The sequence below is a fragment of the Kogia breviceps genome, chromosome 19 (assembly GCF_026419965.1).
Source record: "Kogia breviceps isolate mKogBre1 chromosome 19, mKogBre1 haplotype 1, whole genome shotgun sequence".
Classification (NCBI taxonomy): domain Eukaryota; kingdom Metazoa; phylum Chordata; class Mammalia; order Artiodactyla; family Physeteridae; genus Kogia; species Kogia breviceps.
Window position 1 is genome coordinate 10,497,228 of NC_081328.1, and position 25,613 is coordinate 10,522,840.

The 25,613-nt window shown below is 59.7% G+C and overlaps 1 protein-coding gene across 6 annotated transcripts; it reads left to right on the forward strand.

The window, feature by feature from the left end:
- Window positions 1–4,123: 4,123 nt before the first annotated feature.
- SMTNL2 (smoothelin like 2) lies at window positions 4,124–24,564 on the forward strand. Of its 6 annotated transcripts, XM_067022265.1 has the most exons (9): window positions 4,124–4,199; window positions 4,761–4,803; window positions 12,837–12,927; window positions 13,467–13,703; window positions 14,371–14,446; window positions 15,334–15,513; window positions 16,443–16,560; window positions 16,864–17,015; window positions 23,592–24,564. In XM_067022265.1, exons 3-9 carry the CDS (start codon window positions 12,873–12,875, stop codon window positions 23,716–23,718), a joined length of 945 nt encoding a protein of 314 aa, XP_066878366.1. In that variant the 5' UTR covers window positions 4,124–4,199; window positions 4,761–4,803; window positions 12,837–12,872; the 3' UTR covers window positions 23,719–24,564. The 6 variants fall into 6 exon arrangements, with proteins under 6 accessions (XP_066878366.1, XP_058902747.1, XP_058902745.1 ...); XM_059046764.2 differs by lacking the exons at window positions 4,124–4,199; window positions 4,761–4,803 and adding an exon at window positions 5,347–5,436; XM_059046762.2 differs by lacking the exons at window positions 4,124–4,199; window positions 4,761–4,803 and adding an exon at window positions 5,356–5,845.
- Window positions 24,565–25,613: the final 1,049 nt, after the last annotated feature.

The following is a 25,613-nucleotide window of genomic DNA, read 5'->3' on the forward strand; positions in this document are numbered from 1 at the left end:
TGTCCTGCCCCAGGGACCACTTCCCCAGTCCCCGGTGGCGGCGCAGGACGAGCTATGGCGAGGCGCCGGCTCTTCCAGCGCCTCGGTTACCCCTCTCGGCGCTGCAGATCCCAGGGTGGGGGCAGGGAGCTGGGGTGAGTCAGCGGAGACCTTTCCGGGCCCTGAGGGGGAGGCTCCTGGAAATGGAAAATGTGAGCCCACAGCCTTATCTGGGCTGGAAGCAGCTGTCTCCACCCCACACCCTCTGCAGCCCCTGCCTTTGCCCGGAAGAGGCAGGCGCCTCCTCCCAGGCTTGTGTGCTGTTTTCTCTTTTCCCTCTGGGTAGCCTGGCTCTCAACAGAGACCCGTGGGAGATGCTCCTCCGCGGGGACCAAGGGGGCCCGTGTTGGTCCAGGAGGGCGGGAAGCTCCACCCTTCTACCCCCTTCCCCCATCAAGACCACCCTTAGAATCTTATATGCAAGTCTCTGCAGAGCACCCAGGATCCGTACCTTCTAGAGACAGACTTCCAGGTCAGGTTAAAAAGCAGCCAGAAATGGGGCACGTGACATGGGTGATCAAACTCACACGATCTACACGCAAACATCTGATATACGTGAGCATATGTAGACCCTCGACCTACACATACAGGCATGTGCCCACCCTGTGTTGACACATGGACCGCAGGCATGCGTACGTGCGTGTCTAGAAACACATTCACCACGGACGAGCAAATGCATGAAAATCCCTCCTAGAACCACGGGTGCTTGAAAATGTGCCCACGCCACATACACGTGCAGGTGAGTGGGCAGGTACTGTAGACTGTACCTTCCACATCTTCCCTCTACACCAGCACTCCCACACAGGTATCGTACACGCAAGCCTGATACGTGCACAGACGCATCCTCGGATACGCGGGAGAAAGAGGAACATTACACATTTACACGTGTGTCCGGCAGCGTGTCCCTGGGATGGAGTTGAAAGGAGGGTTTGGTAGCGGGGAGTTGGAGTGACCCAGGGGGCACAGGTCTCTTCTGTCCTCCCTCCCAGGGGCCTCGGTTTCCAGGATCGGCCCCAGTGGCTCCGATTCAGGCAGGCAGAGCTGTGGGGCAGGGGGCAGAGCCTCTGCGCCCCTCTCCTGGGTCCCGGCTGGAGATGAGGCCCGGGGGCCCCAAGGCTGGCGCACCCTGGGCTCCCACACAGCCTGTACCACACTCCTGCTTCCCTGCTTAACGCTCCTCTTGGCTCCTGAACCCAGCAACGCGTCGGGAAAAGATAAATGCAAGCCCTGTGTCCACACCCCTATGGATCTCATAACAAGGCAATGGTTTCCAGGGCAGAGGCTGGATCTCAGGATTTGGGAGGAGGAGCCGGGGATGGTATGTTTGCCGGGACGGAGGGGCCCAGTCCTGGAGTGTGTTTCTCCGTCGACTCCCTGTTAGCCTATTCCCTGTGGGTGCCTGCAGCTGGGAACCCTGAGGAGTGTGGCATGGCTGCCTTCACACACCTTCCCAGTTACAAAGGCAGACTGCCAGGCCCATTGGCCCGTCCCAGCAGGCTGAGGGCTACATGGGGGCCATGGCAGGGCCAAGCGGGGTCTGACAGATAATGGGTCTGGCCTGCCCCATGACTTGCCAACCTGAGCCCTTCCTGGCAGAGGGGCTTGGGGGGGGGGCCGAGGTGACCAGTGAGGTTGGCAGCTGCCTTTGACTCAGTGCAAAGGCTGATGTGACCTTGGACACAGGCCCTGTGTGGTAGCTGTGAGCCCCCTCTAATGCATCCTCTCTGTGACCCATCTTCCTGAGTCCGTCCATCCGCGAGTGCTGTTGGCTGCACTGGCTCTCCAATGAGTCCCCTTTCCCAGGCATTCAATCACACAGTGTTTATGGAGTACTTTCTTCTCTTTTTCGGAGTACTCTCTAAAGCCAGCTGCCTCTCCAGTTGTGGGAATGGATGCACAGCGGAGACAGCCCCTGCCTTCTGAGGATGGGCTCCGACACGTGCACGCGAGCGTGTGTACGTACCTCGCCCGTGCACGGGGACCAGGGTGCAGAGGGTGAGGGGCGGTCCCAGGTAGGTGGGCCCAGGACCACAGAGGACTGCACCAGCCCACTTCTTAAGTCCTTTGCCCTCCCCGTAAGCCCTATGTGTGTTCTCAGAACCTCAGGAGTCTGGGAGCGGATGGGACCTTCGGGGCTAAGGGCTGGAGGCGGGTGGGGCTATGGAGAGGGCCTGGACTGAAGGTGGAGGAGTGGGAGTTGTCAGTATGGGTGTGTGTGGGGGCGGGGGGGGTGACACCACCCAGAAAGGGTCTGCGGGTGAAAGCGGGACAGGCCCAGCTCAGAGCCCTGGGGACCACGGTTAAGGGATGAGTGAAAGCACAGTCACTCAGGAAGGGCACCGGGGAGAAGGCAGGAGGGGAGGCAGGAGGGCTGGTCCTCAGGGGCTCCTGCCAGAGGGCCATGAGGGTGGCTCTGGAGAGCTCCCAGGAGCAACTCCGGGGGTTTGGAGCCTCTGGGCGACCTGGGGACAGGAGGGGCTGCCCAGACTTGGCTGGGTTTGACTGTTGCCCCCAAGGGGTGCCGGGAGCAGAGCCAGGGCTCTGGGTTCCAGTCCTGTCTTTGCATACCTTGCTGTGTGACCTGGGGCCTGTCCCTGTCCGTCCCGGGGCCTCAATTTCCCCGTCTTAGGTCCCTGGCTTCATGGTTTTGGCTTGGCTGGCATTTGATTTCAGGAGGTACCTGGCAGGGGACACGGGAAGGCTTGTCCCCAATCCTGCCCCCAGCCCAGCACCAGAGCAGATCAAGGGACCAGCAGACAGTGAACAGGTCGGAACCTGGGGAGGGGAAGCTGGAAGGGCAGGTGCCAGAGACCAAAGGACTTGGCAGGAGGTCCTCGTTGCTAGCCTGCTGACATCAGGGCTGGTGAATGTGGAGGGAGGTCAGCTGGGTCCATCAGCCCTCACCTCCCCCACAGTCTGGTACTGGGCAGGAGCTGAGCCAGGGGAGGGTGAGAGGAGGGGCCTTGAGGGGGCAGCAGAGAGGAGCCCCTGGGGCCTGGGATAAGCATCAGCCTCTGAGCCGAGCTGGCAAGGAGCCAGCTCTTGGGTGGTGCTGGTCTTCAGTGGCCCCCTCCCCACCCTAGAATCACCTCCTCCTCCCTCCCTTCTTCTCTCCCTGACCCTCTGCCCCTCCTCCTCCCACTCCTGGTTCATCTCTCGTCTCCTAGGCTCATCTCCGGACTCAGTGGTCTTACTGCCGAGGGAGAGGGGCCAAGGGAGGTGGCTTGCTTCTTGTACTGTCTGCCCAGAACCCACCGTGAGCCCCATCTCTGCCCTTGACAGAGTTCCTACTGCAGCCGCAGATGGAGTTCCTGCCCAGCCCCCAAGCAGCCCCACCCCAAGCAGTCACAGTGGATAAGGAGATAACCCAGCTGAGGTGGGAGAGTGTGGATGGATCCTGGGCAGCCAGTCTCTAGATTCTATCACCTATTAGGGTTCCCACTCTAGAGACCTGGCCAGACTTCCTTCTCCTGGAGCCTGGGAGAGAAGGCTGGACCCCTGCCCCCCCACGACCCTCACCTATGCTGCCAGCCCAGGCCCAGGCCCAGGTGTACATCCACTGTAGGGCCAGGGACCCAGCTGTCCAGCCCCTCCCAGACTTCCCCACCTGGTCCTTCCTCAGGTCCTGCAAAGGAAGAGGCTGGGCTTTTCTGGCTGAGAGCTGGGTCTCTGAACTCCAGGCTCCCGGGCTCAGACCTGGAGGGGCTCTGAGTGTTACTCGGGGCAGAAGCTGCAGCAGCCAGCCTCTCTCCTAGTCTCTATCAAAGATTCTACCCCGAGAAAGAATGCAGGGAGCAATTTGGCTCACCCTGTCCACACAGCTACTTGGAACATACACACACACACACACACACACACACACACACAAACAACGTGAACGCCTTTTGGCACTTGACTTTCTCATGAAATAATTGCTGGAAGGCTCCTTGGATTAGGTAACCCAGCGTTCCTTCCTGTCCCCACGGTGGAGGGGGGAAAGGGGGAACCAGCGTTCAGCATCTGTTAGGCTGATCCAAGTTCCTTTGGGGCAGAGCAGGCCAGTCCAGGAGGTCTGTGGCTGCAAACATCTTTGGAAGCCTAGTGTGATGGGAACAAGCCTTTCGGACCTCTCGTTCCCCAGTCATCTGGCTGTGCCTGCCCAGCCACCGGGCCTCCTCCAGGTGGGCCATGCCTGGGAAGGAGAAGGCTAATCAGGAAAGATCTTTTTTGCACAAAGAAGGATGGGATGTTCCCATTTTTATTTTAAATCAATTTTACAATATATGTGGGAACGTACAGCATCTTTGCCCATCATCCTATCATTCTGAAGCAACAGCTGTTTTCACTCCTCCCTTTCTTGGGACGGTTGTGGGGTGGGGGGTATGGAAGGGAGGAATATCTGGGTTCAGGCATGAAAGGAGTGTTGAGAGGGAGTCGAGGTGGGAGCCCCGGCCTGTGGATACAGACCAGGGACCAAGGCTCTGATGGAGGGAGGGGGTGATTAATCCCAAGGTCGCCGATCCTAGGATTTGGAGATTGGGCCCTAAGCACGCTCTCTCCTCTGTCTCTAACCTCAGTCACTCATGGATCCCCTAGCAGGGGCCCCTCAGTGAGCCCCAAGACCCTATGACCACCGGCAATAAGGATGCAAAGATCTTGCTACACAGAGTGGGTCTGGGTGGGGAGAAGGCATAGTTGCAGAGTCAGGGAGGGACCTCACCACCTGTCTCCTTCTCCCTTAGGTCTTATAACAGGTGCAAGAAATTCCAGGCAAAGATCCCACAGGTGAGTATGTGTTTGTGAGGGCCGTGTGCACGGCGTAGAGTGGGCAGTGACGGGCACAGGGTGAGGGTCGGGGTTCTGGGTTCTGGGAATTACTGCTGCGGCTCTCAGGTCTCCCTGAGCAGTGAGGGGGGTCCCTACCCCCAGTAGGACCTGGGCCCTGCGAGTGAGAGCCCCGAAGGAACGCATAACCCACGTCCGCGGTCTCCGAGGTCAAGTCCATTTGGGGATCTAGGCCTTCTTCAGGTGGCCCGCATCCCCTCCCCCAGGCCGCACGCCGTTCCCCCAGGGTCAAGGGGGCCTCGGCCTCCGCACTCCCTGTGCAGCTCCGCACCGCGGAAGAGGAGAGGCGGAGTGAGCTCTTCTCCTCCGGCGCCACCAGGGAACCCCCCCCCATCCCCCACTTCACTGCATCCCTCGGGTCGACGGGACAGGGGCTGTCCCCCCGAGCCGCCTGGCCCCGCCCCCGAGGCCCCGCCCCCGCGCGACGCCCAGTCCCCCGGCTCGCGGGGCCCGCCCCGCCCCCTACCCGCCCCTCCCACCAACCCTCGGGCGAACCCGGCAGCGGGCATCCAGTTGCTGCCCGGAGCTTCGGAGGTCGACTGCTCGTTCGGCCAGACCCGATCTCTCTCACACGTAAGCGCTCTGCCCCGCTATGGAGCCGGCCCCCGACTCCGAGGAGGCGCGCACGGTGCGCGAGGCGCTGGGCCGCTACGAGGCGGCGCTGGAGGGCGCGGTGCGCGCGCTGCACGAGGACATGCAGGGGCTGCAGCGCGGCGTGGAGCAGCGCGTGGCCGAGGCGCTGCACCTGGCCGGGCCGCTGGCGCGCACGGTTACCGAGCTGCAGCGCGACAACCAGCGGCTGCAGGCGCAGCTCGAGCGCTTGACGCGCCAGGTGGAGGCGCTGGGCTTGACGACCGGGCTGGCCCCCGCGCCCGGGACGCCCAGCCCTCCGCCCGCGCCTGGCGTCCCGGACCGCGCGCCCCGTCTGGGCACCGCGCGCTTTGCCAGCCACGCCACCTTCTCGCTGTCCGGCCGAGGCCAGGTGAGCCTCGGGGAGCGCCGGCGCCTGTGCGCGTGCGCCGGGGGAGGAGGGCTCCGCGACCCCCGCCGCGCCTTAGGTCCCGAGTGCGTGCGCCTGCGGGACTGGGCGCTGCCCTGCCACCCGCCGCTGCGGCTCCGGCCGCCATCCGGCGAAGCACCGGCTTAGCCTGCCCGCTGCACCTGTCTTGGGCCCCCTCCCTTCTTTGCAGCCGGGCCCTGTTCGCCCCAGGTTCTGTCGCCCTCTCTCCGCTGTCCCGTGGCATTAAGGGCTTGGGCGCCGTTTAACACCGCCCGGGGCCCGGCCGCTGTGTTGGGGTGGTCAGCAACCCCCCCCCCCGCCCACTCCCACACCTCCATTGACGCGCCCCCTGCGATGCCGCTTCACTGAGGCCTGACGGTTCAGGTTATTGATTAACCCAGATTGAGAACTCAAGCCCGGGTGTGTGTTGGGGGCAGGAGGACGCCGTCTGTTGGAGCTCAGCCGGGCAGCGGCGTTTGGGAACTCGCAGGGGGTAAATCCTTACCTTGAAGGGAGAGACAGACGGGGTGGCGGTGGGGGCCGGGGGAACCAGTCGTGAGCAGTCTAGATTTCCGGGGTCAGTGACCGACTAGAGGCCCACACGGCGTGGGTGTGGGGCGGGGGCCGGTGTGGACCAGTCACTCCCCTGAGCCTGGGGCCTCCTGGAGCGGCGGGTAAGAAGGTTCCCATGGTGTGTGCAGTGGCCCTTAGGTGGGATTTCCCGCCCTGCTAGGCGTGTGCTCCGGGGTTGGGGTGCCAGGGTCTGGGTAGTGTGCACCTGCAGCTCCTCCTTGGTTCAATCCATCACGCCTTCAGATCTCTTGTGTGGGCTGGGCTGCACCTCCAGGGGCCAGGACGAGGGGGATCAGATGAGCCCCTGCCCCTGGAGGTCCCAGCCAGGGTGGGCGATGGCCCCTGACCGAGCAGTACCAACATCGCGGGCAGCCAGAGCAGATGTTCTGCTCCAAACACGATTGTCCCGTCCTGGTGGGTGTCTCTCGGGCCGGCTTTGTGCTGGAGGCCAGGGACCTGCTGCTGCTTGTGCAGGGGGCAGTGTGTGGGGCTGTGCCTGCCGCCTCAGAGAGGCTGGAAACACTCACCGGCCAGAGGCGAGCCTGCTCCGCTGGGTATGAGCGTAGAGGGAGGAGTTGTGAAGGCCCCTGGATGCTGGGCGGGGGAGTTGGGCTTCGCCTTGAGGGGTGGGGTGAGAAGTTCTTAAACATGCTGGTGGCAGAGCTCCTGGGTGTCCCGGTGCTCCGTGCGAAGTGCCTAGAAACGGATACACTTAATTCTGTCCTATAAGCGTGACCACGGTTTGACCGTGGTATAAGATCACCACTGTGAGCTCACACGTACCTAATAAACTGTGTCATCGGCTGTTTCTGAGATTTTATTTTAACACACATTTGCTACTTGTCTGCTCGTGGAAGCAGCTGTCCAAGTTTTTGAAAAATGCTTTCAGAGTCGTGTAAATAGGTACATGAATTCACGCAAATATGTGAGAGGAATGTCTCCAGTCATCTAAGTTTTCTCAGTTGGGAATGGCCATTAGTCACGTGGAGTGGGCTAGTCCTCTTGGCTATGGGGCTAGTGGGCGAGGGGCACCGGGCAGGGGAGGGACAGTGTCCTCCTCGTATCCAGCGAGGTCCCTCATGGATGGATGGCAGGTTGGAGGTTGGCTGGAGACAGCATAACTTAAATGTGGTGGTCCAAGGAGAGGACGGCCAGAGCTTGGGGAGCCCCGCGGGGGGACTCCCGAGTCACACGTCTGGTAGAGATGCTGGGTTCCATTTGAATTGTGCTGAGGGTGTGAGGCTGTGGGACATCCTGGCGAAGGTGTCCCCGAGCAGGCGGAGTCACAGATCCGGTCGAGGCCGGAGGTCAGGGGGACATCAGGGCAGAACTGGTGGTTGAAGCCCTAGAATGGGTGAGGTCTTCAGGGCAGCCGTGCAGAAGGAGAGGGTGAGGCCAGAGCCCTGGGCGGAGTCCAGGGAGCTGCCAGGGAGCTGGGAGGCCCTGGAAAGCTCATTCTTAGACATGGAGAGAGGGAAGTCCTTCTGGAAGAAGAGGTTGGGGGTCAGCAGGGATGCTGTCCCTCGTTGAGGGATGAGGATGGAGACACAGTAGAAGAGTAGGTTCTGGACTTCACAAAAGCCTGAAGGGAGGTGGAACAGCCAGCAGAGTTAGAGCACTGTGGGTAGAGGATGGTCGGGGTCTCTGGCGGGGTCAGAGGCTCCCTGGGCCTGAGGCAGCTTCTCCCTGCCCGACCAGAGGCGCTGGTCCCCACTTCTCTTGCAACCCACCTCTCTCTCGCCCACCCGGGCTCCGCGCCAGTTTCTGGCAGGGAGGGGTGCTGTACAGTCATCCACGCGTTCTTGCTCATGGGCCGTTACCGGCCGCTTGTGAGCGGACACTTGGTCGTGAACAAGGAATCGGGGCTCCAGGGTGAGACTGGGAAGAGTCTCAGCTGGGCCCGGGGCTGTCTGGACTCTCATACTCCCATATTCCCGCGCGTGTGTTGCCGGGGCTCGGGGGGCGGGGGCAGGGTGGTCTGGGCAGGAGGGTCTCATCTGCGCACAAAAGCCAGTGGTGGCAGTCGTCAGGCAGTGCGGAGGCCGGTGTTCCACTGCCCGTCTGTAACAGGCAATGAAATTTAGAGACCCTTGGTTGAGACCCTTTTGCTTCCTGCGGTGTCAAACCAGGGACTGCAGGGGTTGGAGGTGGGTCGTATTCAGCATATACTTATTCTCTGAACTCAATGCAGGGTTGATCTAGTAATCCAATTCTGAGTGCACAAACCTTGACCTTGCTAGGTAGTGAGTAGCCAGGGGGGCTCTGGGAGGAGGGAGAGGGCAGGGCAGTAGGGTGGGAATAATCCGGAGGACTCCCTGTAGGAAGCCTGAGACCCTGCAGCAAATGGGAGCTGCTCTGGGCACACTTGCTTTGAGGCCTTAGGGACAATCTCCCAGCTGGACCTCAGTTTCCTTGCATCCAAGGCGGATTGACCCACCCCTGTTTGGCCCCTGTGCCGAGTGGGCTGCGTAGTTATAACAGTGACGTCAACCCGATCGGTTCGTAAGAGTGTCCACAGAGCCACAGCTGTGGTCTGGCTAGTGGAGGGCAGCCTGAGGCCAGGCTTGGTCCGGGAGGCTGTGCCAGAGTTGGTCCCTGGAAATGTCCTCAGCTGAGCTGGAGCCACCGGGTCCCCACGTGGGACAGCCAGGAGCAGCATCGAGGTTCGATGTGAAAGAAACCAGACTTGCCTTATCTGCCTTCCTTTCCCAGACACACTGTGTGATAAGAGTTAAATGCTTTGGGTAGAAGTTTGAATTGAGTCTTTAAAACTGTGGTGTGAGGGAAGAGGAGGAGGAGGAGGACAGAGCAGCCCTGTTAGGGGCTCAGGATGGGGGTTCTGGCTGCTTGTGGGCTGTGCTAGGCACGCAGACGTGCTCCCCTGCCCAGGCGCGTGAGCCCACGTGGGGTCAGGCAGCCCCAAGAGTGCCTGAACTATTATTCCTGGCCTCACAACAGCGTTTAAACACTTCCCCAGGGAGAGGGTCCCTGAAATCAGGCTCACCCCCCCACCACCCCTCCCTGTAACATTCCCAGGCCTGGGCTTCCTCACCCTCCCCCTTCTTCAAACAAAGCCCAGATCTTGGGAGTGTGAGAGCCAGCTCCCCGGGACCCGTCTCATCCCCAGGGCTCTCCAGTGACTTCTACTCTGACCCCGGCACAGAGAACCCACCCCCTTCCCTTCCCTGTGGCTGAATCAGGCTGCCCCCACCAAAGGAAGACCACTGGGGGAGCATGCATGCTGGGGGCCCTGTGGGTGGCCTCAGGGACTCAGATCCTGCTGGAGCAGTTACCCCGCTCTCCCCCTCCCCTGGCTAAGATGGCCAGGGCCCTGCCTCACAAATTTGTCTTGAGCTGTCCTTACTGCTCCTGGAAAGCATGAGCGCTTTGTGGATAGAGCCCTGGGTCGGGGTAGGAGACCCCAACCTTGACTCTGCTGCTGCCTTTGGTCACGGGGTGAGGTTAGGCATGACCCGGGGTTGGAGGGTGATCTCTGGATGGGTTGAGCGAGCAGCGGGGTCCCAGTCTCGCGGATGGGGTAGTGAGGGGAGTCCGGCCTGCCAGCGTGAGTCAGCCCCATCCCCTTTCCCTCCTGCTTTGCCGGAGACCCCTTGCCAGGGATCCAGCTGGTCCAGGACCTACTTCCTGCCCGATTGTGGCATCTGGTCCCCCTGGGGCATCATGGGGTGGGTACGGGGCCTGCAATGTGCGGGGACAGGCGTCTGTGGGGGGCACCCCCAGAGAGACCCACATTCCTGGGAAAATGGTTTCACCAGTGGCCAGGCCCTCCGGGCCTCCGCCTAGACCTGCGGAACCTGTTGGACTAGAGGAGAGTGAGTGGGCGGGACGTGAAGCCCCCAGAGCTGTGCGCCCTGGTGATGGGTGGGGGCTGGGTTCAGGATGGACTGGCTGTTTCTCCTCTCTCTGCCGAGCCGAGCCGGCTTCAGGTTAGGCTCTAGGGGTGCCCTCCCCACTCCGAGGTGTCAGGAGACGCCCCCTCTTCTCCAGTGTTCCTGCGAGTGGGGCCGGCCCCGTCCTGGAGTCACCTCCTCTCCAAGCCCAGGCTCTCCCCAGGCTCGAGTCCTGTCCTCTCCCACTTCCCCAGGGTCCCCACGCCACAGAGGGTCCCATCACCCGGCTGGAGCCTTTCTCGTAGCCTATAATCATTGTCCTACCTCCTCCACCTGGAGGAGCCCCTCCCCCCGCCCCTCATGGCTGCAGGTATTGTGTCTCCATCGTTCCGAGGCTGTCTCCTGCACCCACCCCCACCTCTGATTCAGCTCCTAAACCGTCACCAAGAACCTCTTTTTTTTTTTTTTTTTTTGCTAAACCCAAAGGAGCTTTTTAGATCTCGTCTTGACCTTCTTTTTCTTGACCTGAGGCCACCTCTGGAGCCGCTGCCACCCCAGCCTTCTCGACACACTTCCACCTGCCTTTCTCCACGTCCTTCTGGTTTCCTTCCTCCCGCCTCTGGCTGCTGCTTCTTATTCTCTTCTGCAGGCACCTCTTCTGCCCCCAGATGTGGTACCCATCTCAGGCCCCATCGGCCCCGAGCCTGCTGTGCTGCAGATGTGAGGCCCCTGTTTCTCCATCGTTTGTCCGTCCTTCCTCTTAAACTTCAGACTCAAATATCCAGCTACCTCCTGACCTCAACCCCCTGATGCCTCAAGGACCCCTTACACTCATCATGTCCCAGATTGAAGTTCTTATTTTCCCACCGATCCCCCCGCTGCCATAGTCAAGTCAGCTGGGCCCAAAGCCCAGGCTTGGAAGAGGTGTGACTCCCCCGTCCCTCCATGTCCAGTTACTCTCCCCAAACCTTTGAGTCCTTTCTCACCGCCCCATCTCTCCTCCCAGGTCCCCATGTGGGACTAGTGAGGTGACTGGCCATCTGGTCACCCCCTTCCATGGCGCTATGTCACTGGCTTCTGAAGGATATTCCTAAAACACAGCTGACGACCTTCAGTTCCTTCTTGTCCAAGGAGTCAAGTCCAAGTTCTCCAGGCTGGCACCTTGGGCTGCATGGTGCTTCTCCAGCCACCAGATCAGACTGCTTTGTGCCTTGCTGTCTATCTGCTTTGGCAGATACTAGTCGCTTCCACTCCTGGTCCACCTAGCTTACTCTAGACTGGCGCTCAGCTACCCCTGCCTCTGGGAGGCTCTTCCTGACCCACTGGGCTGGATGAAGTCTGTCTTAGGCACACACCCTCACGCTGGCTTGATATCATCTGCTCGCAGCCCTGGCTCCCCCACCAGACTGACCCCCCCCTCCCCCAGCGGGGTGGACACCTCTTGCACTGGTTGCAATGATAGCTGAGCCGTCGGGGGGCCAAGGATGGGCCTTTGTCATTCTGGGAACCTGGTAGACAAGGGGGCTGGGTAGTCTGGAGGCGTCTAAGGAGAGGTACGGCCACCTCTCAAGCCACTCATCGTGGGCTCTTAGTAGAGCCCCGGATCGGGGTCTGCCTGTGTTTTCCTCTTGCAGGGCAGACCCTACCAGCCTCACAGATGCTCCAAGCCCTCCAACCTTCCTCACTGTGAGAAGCCAAGGTTGAGGAGAACATCCCCCCTGGCCACAAATCTCAACTGTTTCTCACTGTGTAACCTTGGACTGCACACATCCCCTCTCGCAGCCCTCAGGTCCCACCTGTAAAATGGGTGTGGTGGCGCCTTCACGGGGGGACAGAAGCAAGTTGGTTTAAGTGACGCTTAGCAGATGCTGAAATGGCAGAGGCTTTGCATAACTTACTCCCTCATCTCCAACAGGGGAACCGACCCAGAGGGGGCACGACCTCACCTGGGTCACCTGGTGGCTGGCGACACAGCCAGCGTGCCAGGTTCCCTGCTGGCTCTTGGTCTTGGCTCTCTCTCTGCATGACACCCCCCACTGCTGTAGCCCAGAGGAGATGGAGGGGCCCCACGGAGCCAATCAGGCCTCCGTACTCTGGACATCCAGGCAAATCCTGTGACCCTGCAGCGTGAGGGCTCCCGGGCCCATTGTTGGCCCAGGAGGACCTTATGTCGCTGGGCTTGGGCTGCTCCCACACAGGCGGCCCCCGAGATGAGCAAGGGCCAGGCTCTCCGGACCCCAGGCATCTGGTCCAGCCTGGGGGAAGGGGTAGGGCGCCTTGCACACGCTTTCAGGACTCCCAGTCTTGACATTTGTCCCTAGCATTTGGGGGGTCTGGGATGAGCCCCGTGGAGGTGTTTGCCTCCAGGATCCTGTGGGCTTAGCAGGTGAGACTGAGTCCTGTGTGACCTTGGCCCGTCACTGTACCTTCCTGGGGCTGTCTCTCTCAAAAGTGAGTGGTGTTTGCCCTGTCAGAACCAGGGGGGTTGCAGGCGGCGCGGGCGGCTGGCCCCGGCTGACTAGGCCTCGGTGGTGTTTGTCTCTCTGTAGAGCGTGGATCACCAGGACGAGGCCGGCGAGTCGGAGATGAGAAGGACCTCAAACTCGTGCATCGTCGAGAACGGGCACCAGCCTGGGGCAGGTAGGGCTGATGGCAGAGGAGAGCGGGCCGGGTAGCTTTGGGGTCAGGGCCTCGGCCACGCCTCTGTGCCAGGCCACCCCTTGTCAGGGATGGAGGACTTGAGCCTAAACCCCAGCGGGTGGGGAGGCTGCCAGGAGAGCAGCCTCATTCATTGTGAAGTAGAACTTTGTAAACACAGAAGAAAATGAGAGATCTCGGAAGGTGGTGAGCTTCCCTGTTTCTGGAGGAATGCAAGCAAGGGCTGAGGAGTCGTCCAAGCACTCAACAGGGTAGAAAGTGGACTGATAGGCGACTATTTATTGAACTGTGTATGAGGGAAAGTTGGAGCAGATGCCAGCTCTGGTTGGAGCAGCGAGACGTCCCCAGCAGGGAGAGGTCAGGGAGGCTGGAGAGGTCAGGGAGGCTGGAGTGGTCAGGGAGGCCTTCCTGGAGGAGGTGGGAGGAGGGTTCACAGAGACTGGAGTCCTCCTGGGAGGGTCTGAGGACCCTGTGGATGCCACGGCTGACACACCCCCGACCCTGCTGGTCCCATGTTCCAGGTCCAGGTGATGGACCCCCTGAGACCACCCAGACTGTCCCGGCACCAGAGCCCCGCAAGCCTCGCCCTGCGAGCCTCTCCTTGCGGCTGCCTCACCAGCCAGTCACGGCTGTCACGCGAGTCTCCGAGAGGTTCTCTGGGGAGACGTCAGCCGCAGCTCTGTCGCCCACGTCTGCCGCCATCCTGGGGGGCCTCAGCCCCAGCGAGGCCACCACACCCTGGATTCCCAGTCCCAGTGGTAGGAGCAGGAGGGCATGGCCTCAAAGTGGGAGGGAGGGCAGGGGCTGGGGGCGGTTGGCAAGAGACTCAGAAAACCTGGGCAAGCCCCAGCCCCCCTCTGCTGTCACTGCGACCCCGCTTCCCTCGCTCATCTGCTCCATCAGATGGGGCCATCTTTCCAGACTCCTCCCCCCAGAGACGCTGTAAAGTAGCATCGTCCCCCACGGGAGACGACTGTGGCTCCTACTGCAGGTCGAGGCTGTGGTTAGACGGTGGCCTCTTACCCTGTACACTGTGGCGTGGTCCCCGGGGCCTGTCTTGGGCCTGGGGTCAGGCCTCAGTGGTGTGTCCTAGGGTTGGGCTGTGTGGGTTTCCAGAATGAGGGCTTGGGAACAAAGTGTTTGCTGGATACGCAGCACAAGAGGCCCTGGGCTCTGTGCTCTCAAAAGCGGGGCTGGGGGCGGGGGACGCTTTAAAAGACCTCTTTTATGTCATTGCTCTGTTCCCAGCATCCTTTCTCCTCAGCTGTTGGCCGAGGCAGGGCCAGCTTAGCCCAGGGGTCCTGCCCCTGCCCTGAGTGACACTGGGTAAACGGCACAGGGCCAGGTCAGAGGAAGGGAGGCTGGCAGTGGTGACCCTCCCTGAGGCCAGGGTTTGTCATTTCTCTCCCTTGCTTTGTCCCGAAGAGAAGAATTCTCCTCTCCAACGGTCTTTGTCCAGCTCTGGCTACGGGGCAGTGACGGCCAGCAGGAACAACGACAGGTGAGTCGGGGCCCCAGTGGGGGGAGGTCAGCCCTCCCCAGACAGCATCTGGACTTTGCCTCGAAGCCAGGCTGCCCGGGGCCCTGCGGGGAGCTCCCCGAGCTGACCCGGGATGAGGCACCCTCCTGGGCTTGGCTCCAAGGTCACTGGGTGGGGTTTGAGCAGAGGACATGAGCCTGCGGGGCTAGGTGGAGGGTTTTGTTTGCAGAATTTGGGCCTCGGGCTGGTTTCTCTTAGGACCCTTGAAAGCAAGTCTGTGCAAAGATTGGAGGGCGTGTCTCAGTCCCCACAGGAGGATGGAGCAGTGGGACCATCTCCCACTTTCCTCTCCACCCATCCTGCTTTCCTCCCGCCCGCGGCTGAGGAGGTCTCTAGGCTGGGGCAGGTCTGCTGCCTCCTGGCCTGTGGCTGTCCCCATGCTCCCCCAGGCCCACTGGATTGTGATAGGAGCTGGGGACAGAGGCTGGCTTGGCTTTTGTCCCCCCTTTCAGTAATAAAAGGAGAATTGTGACTTTCTGGAAAACTGTTGCAAGGGAGAAACAAAGGGGGTCTTTTTCGTGGTGGTGAGGAGGGGGCCTGGTCTCGGTGGGGCCGGTTCTGTGTACACCTCCCGCGAGGAGGATGCCCCCTGTTCAGCCCAGGCACGGACACCTGTGGGGGGTGACGGTGCTCGGAGAGGGGCCCCGCTGCCGGCCAGGCCTGCCTCGGACAGCAGCTCGGCTTGGAAAAGCTGCAGAACCGGTTGAGGGCTAGAGCAAGGGGTGCTTCCTCCCTGCCTGTAGCCCGGTTGCTGCCTCATTCTACATTCAGTGGGGTGGGGGCCCCAGGGCCCAGGTGAGCTAGTGATGGGCGGGTCTGTGTTCCTGACTCCGTGGTTCTCTCCTCAGCCCACCTCTGGTGACGCCACCCCAGTCTCTCCCACCCCCGCAGCCACCAGCCACGGCTCAGGCCCATCAGCAGGGGGAACGTCGCCGTGAGCTGGTGAGGTCGCAGACGCTGCCCCGCACCTCGGGGGCGCAGGCCCGGAAGGCGTTATTTGAGAAATGGGAGCAGGATACAGCTGGCAAGTACGGATGCTCTCACCCCCCGCCCCCCAGACCAGTCTGGGCCCCCAGAGTCGGCCTGGGCCCAGACTAGGGTCAGGCGGGCACAGCACGGCAAAGCTGGCCCTGTCCAGTTCCCCAAGATGTGACCTCTTGGGCAAGACACAAGGTCAGGGCCAGCTACGGAGCAGGCTGAGGGATAGGAGGCCCCAGCTGTGGGAGGAGAGGAGGGGCCCGGGGCCCCCTTCCCCCAGTCCTGGAGGGGCCCCGGCTGCCCTCACACCCACATTCCTCACCCAACTGGAGAAGCTGGAGGTGACACAGCGAGGCCAGCCCCCATCACGCCCCACCCCCGCTCCCATTAGAGATGGGATCCACCTCTGCGCACATGTAGCCAGCCCTCCTGTCCGCTGGTGGTATTGATGCCTGTTGCTCGTGGGCTGCGGCCCGGGCATATTTGTGACGACCACCCCACCCCCCACCCCCCCGTCCCGTCCCGCTCCCAAGGCTCTGACTCTAGGAAGTCGGAAGGGACACCCAGGAAGTGTCCCGCTGACCCAGACAACCTGATCTCGGCCGTTAAGGAGTGTCCTTGGGGCCCAGAGGAAGAAACCGTCGCTCCAGGCTAGGAAAGAGGGAGGCTCAGAGGAGGCGTGGGATGAAGGGAAGCGCGGGGAGTGTGCTCCAGGCAGACGGCAGGGCCGCGGGCCGTGCGACCTCAGGGCCTCTGCCCCGGGATTGCCCGTGTGGGAAGTGAACAGGGGACCTGGGGGCTGGAAGGGATCTGGTCCTGCCAGACTCCATCAGGGGAGGCTGTGCCCTGGGACGGGGGGCTGGGAGGGTTGCAGGCTGCCTGGGTGAGCAGGTGCGGCGCGTTCTCGGAGTAGATGCGTAGTAGCAGTAGCAGTAGCAGTAGCAGTAGTAGGCCCAGCAGGCCTGCCCTCTCTCTGCAGGGGGAGGGGCGAGACCCGGGCGAAGCTGAAGCGCTCGCAGAGCTTCGGCGTGGCCAGCGCCAGCAGCGTCAAGCAGATTCTGCTCGAGTGGTGCCGCAGCAAGACGCTCGGCTACCAGGTGAGCCCGGCCCAGCCGCTGGGAGCCCGGCCAGAGGTGGGAGTGGGCACTGCGCCCCCCCCCCCGCCACTCTTGTTCCCCTGGCCAGGACAGGAGCCCCAGTCTGGGGCGGAGGGGTAGGAGCTGGAGAAACTGTACCCTCCCGATCGGTCCCCAGCCGCTGCAGGTGGAGTCCAGCAGGCGCGGCTGGTTGCTGAGCTGAGTGGATGGTGGCCCTGCGGAGGGGCTGGGAGGACCTGCTTGTGGGGTCGAATCAGGTGGAGGCGCCGTACTCCCCCTTACCTGCCTGCGTCGGCCTCGCAGCACGTGGACCTGCAGAACTTCTCCTCCAGCTGGAGCGACGGGATGGCCTTCTGCGCCCTGGTGCACTCCTTCTTCCCCGACGCCTTCGACTACGGTGCCCTGAGCCCCACGCAGCGGCGGCAGAACTTCGAGCTGGCCTTCACCGTGGCCGAGTGAGTATGGCGGGTCCCCTGGCTGCCGGCACCTCCCAGTCCCCGAGCCCGAGTTCTGCCCTGCGTCCCTCACGGGGGCCGGCAGGACGGGGGCAGCTGTCCGCAGAGCTGAGAGCCTTGAGGCCACCCAGTCTGTCGCCTCCCGTACAGATGGAGAGACTATGGCCAGGAAGGGGGCATTTTCCCCAGGCCACCCGGCACTCAGCGGTAGAGCCAGGCTCTCTCCTCTTCTCGTGCACCTGCCCACTCGGCTGGTACGCGGCCTCTGGTGTGCGGTCTGCCAGACCAGCCACAGACAAGGTGCAAGGGGACAGGGTCCCCCCGGAGCACGGAGCCTGTCCTCTCCAGGCTGGTGAGAGATGCAGTTGCTTGGGAGAGCCCAGCGGCTGATCAGCAGGAAACTGAATAATATCTGCCTGGGGTGCGTTTCAGACTTCTCCGGTAGGAACGTTTTGCTTCCCTAAATGTCGTAAAAGCGTTTGATACGAAATTGCCTACCTTCTTAAGAGCTGCTCATAGGGAGAAGATTAGGTGAGCGGTGATTCTGGGTTCAGGAGGTGCTCGGGGAGCTTGGCATTTGGTTATAGGCTGAGGGCTACCCCCAGTGCCTCAGGAGGGTGGCAGAGGGCTCTGGCGAGGGTGCATTCAAACCGAGTAGGCAGGAGGGTTTCACAGAGAGATTCCTTGCAAACGTGTGGGCAGGAGTGAGCGATGAGTCAGAGCCAGGCGCCGGGGGGTTCCCTCGGGCTGGGGAGAACAGCTCTGTGGAGAGGGCTGCCTGATAGGAGCTGTGCTTTGGGGCAGTGGGTGCGACCAGCTCACAGTGACCTGGTGGGAAGGGAGCTGAGGAAGGAAACCTCTGCCCTCACGCCAGGGCCTCCTGTGCGCTGAACACGGAAGGCAGAGGAGAGGTCCATCGTGTCCGCGCCCCCAGTGCAGGGCAGGCACAGGGCAGAGATGAGGGTGTTGAGGGCTGCCTGATGCTGGGCTTCATGGAATTAGGGGGAGGAGGGTCAGAGGGCAGGAAGACCCCCCCCGCCCCCAGAGCTGAGTTTCCTGGAGGGAACATTTATCATTCTCTCCTGCCCGCCCGCCTTTGGGCCTGGCGGAGTGAGCCTCTGACCCCCCTTGTGTCCTGTCCGTGACCCCGGTGCCCACGTCCGGGAGGTGCTCTCACGTGCTGGTGGAGTTGGAAGAGCCCTCCCTGAAACCTGGCCTGCCCGCCGCCCCAAGTCTGTTCCGCCCCACACCTGGCCCCCAGCCCGGCCGGGGAAGGAGTTGGAGCTCACAGGTTATACAGCCCGTGCCCGGTACTGCGGGTCTCGCTCTAGGGGCGGAACGGAGACCCTGACTTGCTGGCGTGCCGGTGTTGCCTCTCTTGTGTTGTCTCGGATGACCTGCGTGACCTCTCACCCCCGTGGGGTCATAAGAACTCCTTGTATACTTTGGAAGCTGTCTCTTTCCTGGCTGCTTAGGATTAGCTGTCATCCTAATTGCGGAAACAGCTTTGGACAGAGCATGTTACACAACCAAATCCAGACGATGCTGAAGTAGCGCCAAGTGTAACGGCTTGATGTTGAGGAGGGGGCGCCTCCCCAGGAGGACGCCCAACTGCTTGGAAGCCCAGAGAGGGTGACTGTTGAAAAGCAGATGGTCAGAGTGTACAGGGCCCGGGTTCTGATGTGGGCACCCAAGACCCAGCCCCGCTGGCTGAGGCCACGCCTGTCTGACAGTTCTTCTCCATCGAGTCCAGTGGGCCTGGCGGTGCCCGCCCAAGCCCCGGCCGCCTTGGTCACCCTCAGCCCTGGACCGGGCTGGGCTGTGGCAGGGAGAGGGGTGCCCCAGGCCCCAGGATGGTGGCCCTGCACCCCAACTCTCAGGGAACATAACTTCCCTTGGCGGCCAGAGCCAGAGCCTTTCGTGGCTGTGCTTTCCCAGCACGAGGTGTGAGCTCAGAGAGCCTCTAGACTCCAAGCAGATGTTTCTTCTATTCCCACATTGGGGTTGGGGCGTGGGAGCCTGCTCCAGGCTGTGCCTCCCTCCCACCCAGAGCAAGCGATGCGGTAAAAACTGGGCCCCTCCTTCCGCCGCCTGGGCCTGCTCCCGGCTGGGGAGGGGAGGGGAGGGGAGGGTGACCTTCAGGCCCCTGCGATGAGTTCTGGGCTTTTCTGCTGACTCGGGAGAGGACCGGGAGGGGTGCCCACAGCTGGCCTGAGGGGGAGGAATGTGCCTCCCCTCCTGAGTCATCCGGGAACTCAGCTCACAGGTACGTGGGGGCCGGGGCCGGGAGGGTGGGCCTGCCTGCCCAAGGCCTCCCGGGAGGATGGCAGCTGGGCTCACCTCGTTTCTTGGACAATAAGCTGGTTAGAACAGCTGGAAAGAAAGCACAGGGACACCTACTTGAGGACACTGGCTACCAGTGTCTTAACAGACACTCCTTAGTTTTGCCAGCAAAAGCCAAGCAGACACGCGGGGCTGGGGGAAAGCCACCAAGGGCCACGCAGGCAGCAGAAAGGCAGTTTGCGGTGGGCGGTGTAGGGTGACAGGATCCTGGGCTCTGAGGAAGGCACAACCTTTGGAAAGCAAAAGCAGCCATGGACGGGACCCCTGCACATCAGGAAGGAGAAGTTTCCAGACCCTTCGGCGAGCAAGGGGCCTTAAAAGCGCAGAGACGCATCCAGAACCTGGGGAGTAAGAGGGGTTTGTGACGCCCCTCCCCCTGATAATTTACCTCCCCAAAGATTCCCCGGGGCCTAATCTGTGTGAGTGATGTGGTGTTGACAACACGGGGAGCCCCCCTTGTCCGACAGGTGTTCGGGGCTTGGAAAGCGGGAGGACCAGCTCGTGTTGTAGGGGGGGTTGACCCTCGGCACCCTTCTCCGCTGAGATGGAGAGGGCGGTGTAGGCCCGGGGCTGGCCGGTCGTGTAGCTGAGGATCCCGCTTGCCCTGCGGGGAATGTGTCCTACTCTCAGGTTACAGCCCAGCTGAAGGAGCTTCCAGGCTATTTGTAGTGCCCATGTGTCTCTAAAACCAGATAGGAGGCTGTAGTCCGAGCCCTGGCATCCCAGGCTGAATTTAGAGAAGGCTTAAACAAATAAAAATAACCCCTCAGGCACCTCCTCCACCTGCCTGACAGGCTAGCCCTGTAGGGACAGAAGATCACAATAGGATAGTAGTAGGAGAAGATCCTCTAACCTTTTCTTAACCCCAAACAAGGTGGGGCTAATTCATCTAAAATTGGTAGTAGGCAAATGATAGCTCTGGTTCTTGCTGCGCAGTGACATTTGAAATGACCTGTACTTTCTGCTTTGCATTATTCCATGCTGTTTGAACTATTTAAGACAAGTTTGTGTTTTCACAAAAGCAGTTTTGTTTTTATTTAAAAGGCAGATGGGGGGCTTCCCTGGTGGCGCAGTGCTTGAGAGTCCGCCTGCCGATGCAGGGGACGCGGGTTCGCGCCCCGGTCCGGGAAGATCCCACGTGCCGCGGAGCGGCTGGGCCCGTGAGCCATGGCCGCTGAGCCTGCGCGTCCGGAGCCTGTGCTCCGCAACGGGAGAGGCCACAACAGTGAGAGGCCCGCGTACCGCGCGCACACACACGCACGCACACACACACACACACACACACACACACACAGAGGCAATTGGGGCCTCTAATATTTTGAGACTGAAATGTTTTTATAAAAGTCAATGTTCATCATCCTTTTCCTTTACTCACATCCATAGCTTCTAGAAATCGTATCATTGCTGTCACGGCCGGTTGGGGCGGGGTGGGGACCAGATGGATGTGGCTCAGTCCCCTGGCTTCTGGGGAAGCCAGCACCTTGCCCATAGCTTCCTGTCTGCGGGGAGAGGGCGGTGCCAGGGTGAGGCCTTCGTGCCCGTCCTGACGGCCACCCTGGGCAGGGATGTCATCAGTGGGAGGGTCAGTACAGCCCCGAGACTGCAGAAGGGGGTCAGCCCAAGTTGGACAACACTTGGGACGTGCCAGCAGTTCTAGAGAGAAACCAGAGCCCGCTCAGAGGAGAGCCCCCAGGTACCCACTGGGGGCACAGTGAAGGAACCAGACATGTTTAGTTTCAGGGAAAGACATGGATGTTAAGATTCTCTTCCAACCTGTGAGGGGCTCTTTTGTGGGGGAAAAACAATTAGACTGAGAATAGCCTTGTGAGGCCAAGAGGTAGAAAGTACCAAGAGGCAAAATAGGGTAAGAAACGTGAGGGAAAACTTGCTCCTGGCCAGGGCCACCTGCAGAGGGATTGGAACGGTTCTTGGAGGAAATTAGGGCCCCTTCCCTGAACTGGAGGGGAGCATGGCCGAGGCTGGGCCTTCTCCAGGTGGTTGGTGCTTCTGAGGGGGGTGTTTGGAGGGTGGGATTTCCGTTCTCTTCCAAGGCTGAGGTTTAGGGTTCTAAAGGTGCCCACGTTTCCTGGGGGACTGAGTACTGAGGCCACTGCTGTCAGTAGTGATACCTGGGCACACACCTGGCATTCTCTGCAGCCCTGGGAGGGCGGGAGGAGCTCTCCCCCCGCGCTGCAGGTAGGGAGAAGGGCATCAGACGCCACCTGATAGCTCAAGGAGGTGAACTCAGGTCCACGGCCGCCCCAGGAACTCAGATTTTCAGTCCCTGACTATCAACAAAGCACCTCTGCGTGCGTATCCTCGTCACAGCGTCCACTCCCCTGACACCGAGCCCCCCCCCGGCCCATCCTGGGCGGCCAGGGTGCCCGCTTACGGGGCCAGAGCCACTCGCCACCCCCACGATGCCCTCGGCTTCCCTTGCAAGCTACCTGCTCCAAACCGAGGTGGGGGGCCGCCGACGGGATCCAGGACCGGTGTCTCTGTTTCGCCCTGACTGTCGGTTTCTGATAGGAGGCCCAGCGTCAGGCCGGCACCACAGGACGGGCCCTGTGCTGATGTTACAGTGCTCGTCTTTGGAGCACGCGGGCCCAGGAGCCGGCAGGGACTGGTAGAAAGTGCTTGGGGTACAAGGTACCACCTCCCAACAAGAACAAGCCCGCCAGAACGGGGGGCGGAGGTCGGGGGCTGATTTTCCACCGAGGAAGTGGCACGGGAGGGTGACGCTGTGGCCGGAGGCAGGAGCTGAACCCAGCCTTTTAGAGTTCCAGCTCAGGCCTCTTTTCCCTGATGACCCCACTCCGCTGCTTGGAGCGAACCATGACACTACAGACATCCTAACGTTTACTGAGCTCTTCCGACGTGCCAGACGCCGCCGTTCCTGCCGGTTGAGTGATGAGCTCCTTGATCCTCCCACCTCCCTGTGAAGTGGCTATTATCCAGTCGGGGAAACTGAGGCCCTGAGAAGTTAAGTGTCTTGCTCAAATCATACCGCTAGGAAGGATACAGCTGGGATGTGAACGGTGTCACTCATGGACTTACGGATATGGGGGCAAAAAGACCGGAGACCCTGGAACTACAAGAGTGCACACAGCTGTTGAAGCTGATTGGAGCGAGTGCAGTTGCTTTGGGCCTTTTGGCTTCAGTCTGAGGACGCGTGTGGCTCGGCACAGGGCGGGGCTTTGCTGGGCTGGGCAGAGGGTCCCAGCTTTTACCCCGCGGGCGGATGCTCATCTTCCCACCTCCATGAGACCACGAAGCCTGGACCTTCAGTCCCCCTCCCAGCTGGGACAGCAGAGAGAACAGCTTTTTTTTTGTAGCCCAGTGAAAGGCCCCAGTTTCCACACGCATCTACACCCGTGGGCCAGACGTTAAAGCAGTCTTTCCCAGAGCATGAGGCGGGCCCAGGGCGAGGTTGAGGGGAGGCTCACAAGATGATTTGAAGCAACTTTTAAAACTTTTGAGTCGTGGGGACCCTTGAGTAGATAATAAAATCAATTTAATGGCTCACGACCAGCATTAAAACAAACAAAACAGAAAAACAAAGGAAGAAAAAGGAGGTGGGGAGAGAAAGATGAAATCTAGAGAAAATATGAGTAGTAGAAAAGGTCAGTATCTTTGTGAAACTTTATTTCCACATAAATGTATGAGCGTGCTGAATGAATCACGATGAAACACCTCTAACTATGGGTTATGGTTAAAAAAAAAAAAAAAAAAAAAAAAGGTTAAAGACACTGTTTTAGGAAGCACATGGGTGAATTTATTTTTTACTTTATTCATTTTACATTTATTTTTATAGTCCGTGCTGATTCTCCATATACTGCTGATACACGTTGAATTTTTTCAGTGAAATTTAATTTGGGAGCTAAATTTTTATTAATAAAACTAACCTTTTCGATTAATATAAGTTTGACTAAATAAAATTGAATTTTTTAGCAGAACTTAATTTAGTGAAACCTTAAAGTGAAGCTGAAGTTCCCTGAAAATGTAAAGGAAGTCTAGTTACGTAAAAACACGCGTCGTAAGGGCGGTCCCTGGACGTGGGAGTCTGGGAAACACTGCACTAGAGAAAGTAACTGCAAAGGCCCTTCTGGGGTGATGTGAATTCCCAGCTGGGGAGCACTTGGGAGCCTCCAGCTCGGGACCAAGCTCTGTTCCGGGGCAGCGACGTTGGCTGATGGCTGGGACCGGCGTTCTGACGGGGCTTCTGTGTTTCAGGAATCTGGCCAACTGTGAGCGCCTCATCGAGGTGGAGGACATGGTGGTGATGGGCCGCAAGCCGGACCCCATGTGCGTCTTCACTTACGTCCAGTCTCTGTACAACCACCTGCGTCGCTTTGAGTGAAGACCCTCGGGGCTGGAGAGCCAACCCTCGAAGGAGTCGGTGGGGCCGCCAGTGTCCCGGAGTCAGGATAGGCCCCACCCCGAGCAGAGTTGCATCCTGGTGTGAGAGAGCTGCTTGTTCTGTGCCTCGTAACTGTGCTTCCCAACCTGCCCGGCTGCGTTACTGATGGGAAAGTACCGCTGAGCTGCGTTCTGACTGCACTGATCGCAGCCAAGGGCTCCAAGGAAAAAGAAGTGTTACCAGAGAGAGAGAAATTGGTGCTAAATAATTACCTTCCTTAAAAAAAAAAAAAATAATAATAATAATAATAATAATGCTTGTCTGTAGATTCTGGAAGCTGAATCAGTGTTCCCTCTGCTGAACTGGATCCATTGGCTTTACAGGGTTGCATTGACTACCAAGTGTTTTTTAATCAAAATACCCAGTTTTCTACTTCCTCACACTATTGTAGGTTCCTTTCCTCCCTCGCTCTGGGCCACTGCCAGGAAATATAGAGACGCTTAATCAGCAGCTTGACAAAGAAGACTGAAGTCTTGGGAAGAAACTGTTTAATCACTCCCAGGTCCTGGGCAGCAGATGACCTGCAAGTCACCTCGGCTCTCTGGGGAAACGGGAGGGCTCTCGCCTGGTCCCAAAGGGGTCCTGTCCTTCCCAGGAGGGCTCCACACGTGTTTGGCTAAGAATAGGCCCTCGGGCAGTTAACACTTTTAGGGAGGGACAGGCCTTTGGTGCTGCGAGGTGGTTTTTATTGGAAGCTTTTTTTAAGGGATTTGCCGCAGATATTTATAAAAAGTAACTCCATCTGTAGCACTGACCGTTTGTACATAAAAAGATGTGTCGCACTTCGCTTGGGATTTGTTATTTCTGTTTGGGAGATGGGGTGCCTGAGAATAAGAGATTTCTTTCTCATCCATTCCAAATGAAAATCTGCTTACATCCCGCCCCTTAACTGTTTCTGTACCAAAATCACCACCCAGAAAGTTGAAAATCACATTTGCTCTTTTGGCATTTGCCTGCAGTCACCCGTCTCCGTGTGTCATGGAAGGAGCACGGACAGAAAGTCCCCGCTTGCAGTTCTGTCCGCTGGAAGTTGGCTTACAGACCTGTGAGGAGCAGTGAGGCGGCCCCACACGTGGGGGAGCCCATCGAGGGGCACTGGTTTATTTTCACAGCTGTTTGGTGGTACAGAAAAAGCTGTTAGGGTTTTAGTGGAACATCTTTAGAGTGCATAAAGCCGCAGCCATTGGTTTATTCTTGTGTTGGGAGAGAGAGCTCTTTGGGGGGATCGGGAGGAACACGGCAGAGCCGGCCAGGCGGCTGATTGGTAGTCTCGGCAGATTTGTTTGTTCGGGCTGCAGTCTTGTGCCATCGTTTGGATTCTTCCACAGTGGGAACCACTCCCTTTCCAGCTCTTGTCGCGTGGAGGCTCGGGAAGGTGAGCCCTCTTATTAGCAAAGACACTGCACCTGGTTTTCTTTCCTTACTGAAGTTTAGGGTTTCAAACCTAAAGCCAATCCAAGCACACAGGGGCTCTGTAAAAAGCACGCCTGTACATTCCTGAGTCCTTGCACACGTTAAGCGGAACTCTCCTGAATTGCAGATGTGGTCTAGCACCTCTGCACATAGAATAGAGCAGATCCTGATGGCATAATGAACAGTTTCTCTTCAATTGAGGCATGGTGTCCCTCATATCTCACATTCAGAGTAACACAGGCTAGATATCTTTAAAGTAGGTTCCGTAATGTTCTCGTCTGTGGTTTGGGGGGAGGGGCAAATGAGGGCTCATAAGCTTTAAGGGGTTTTAAACTTGATCATCTCCAAGACAAAGCCTGAGGGTTCCAAGGTGTGGGGCAAGTAGAGGGGTGAGAGCAATCTCAAGACATTTGGAAACCATC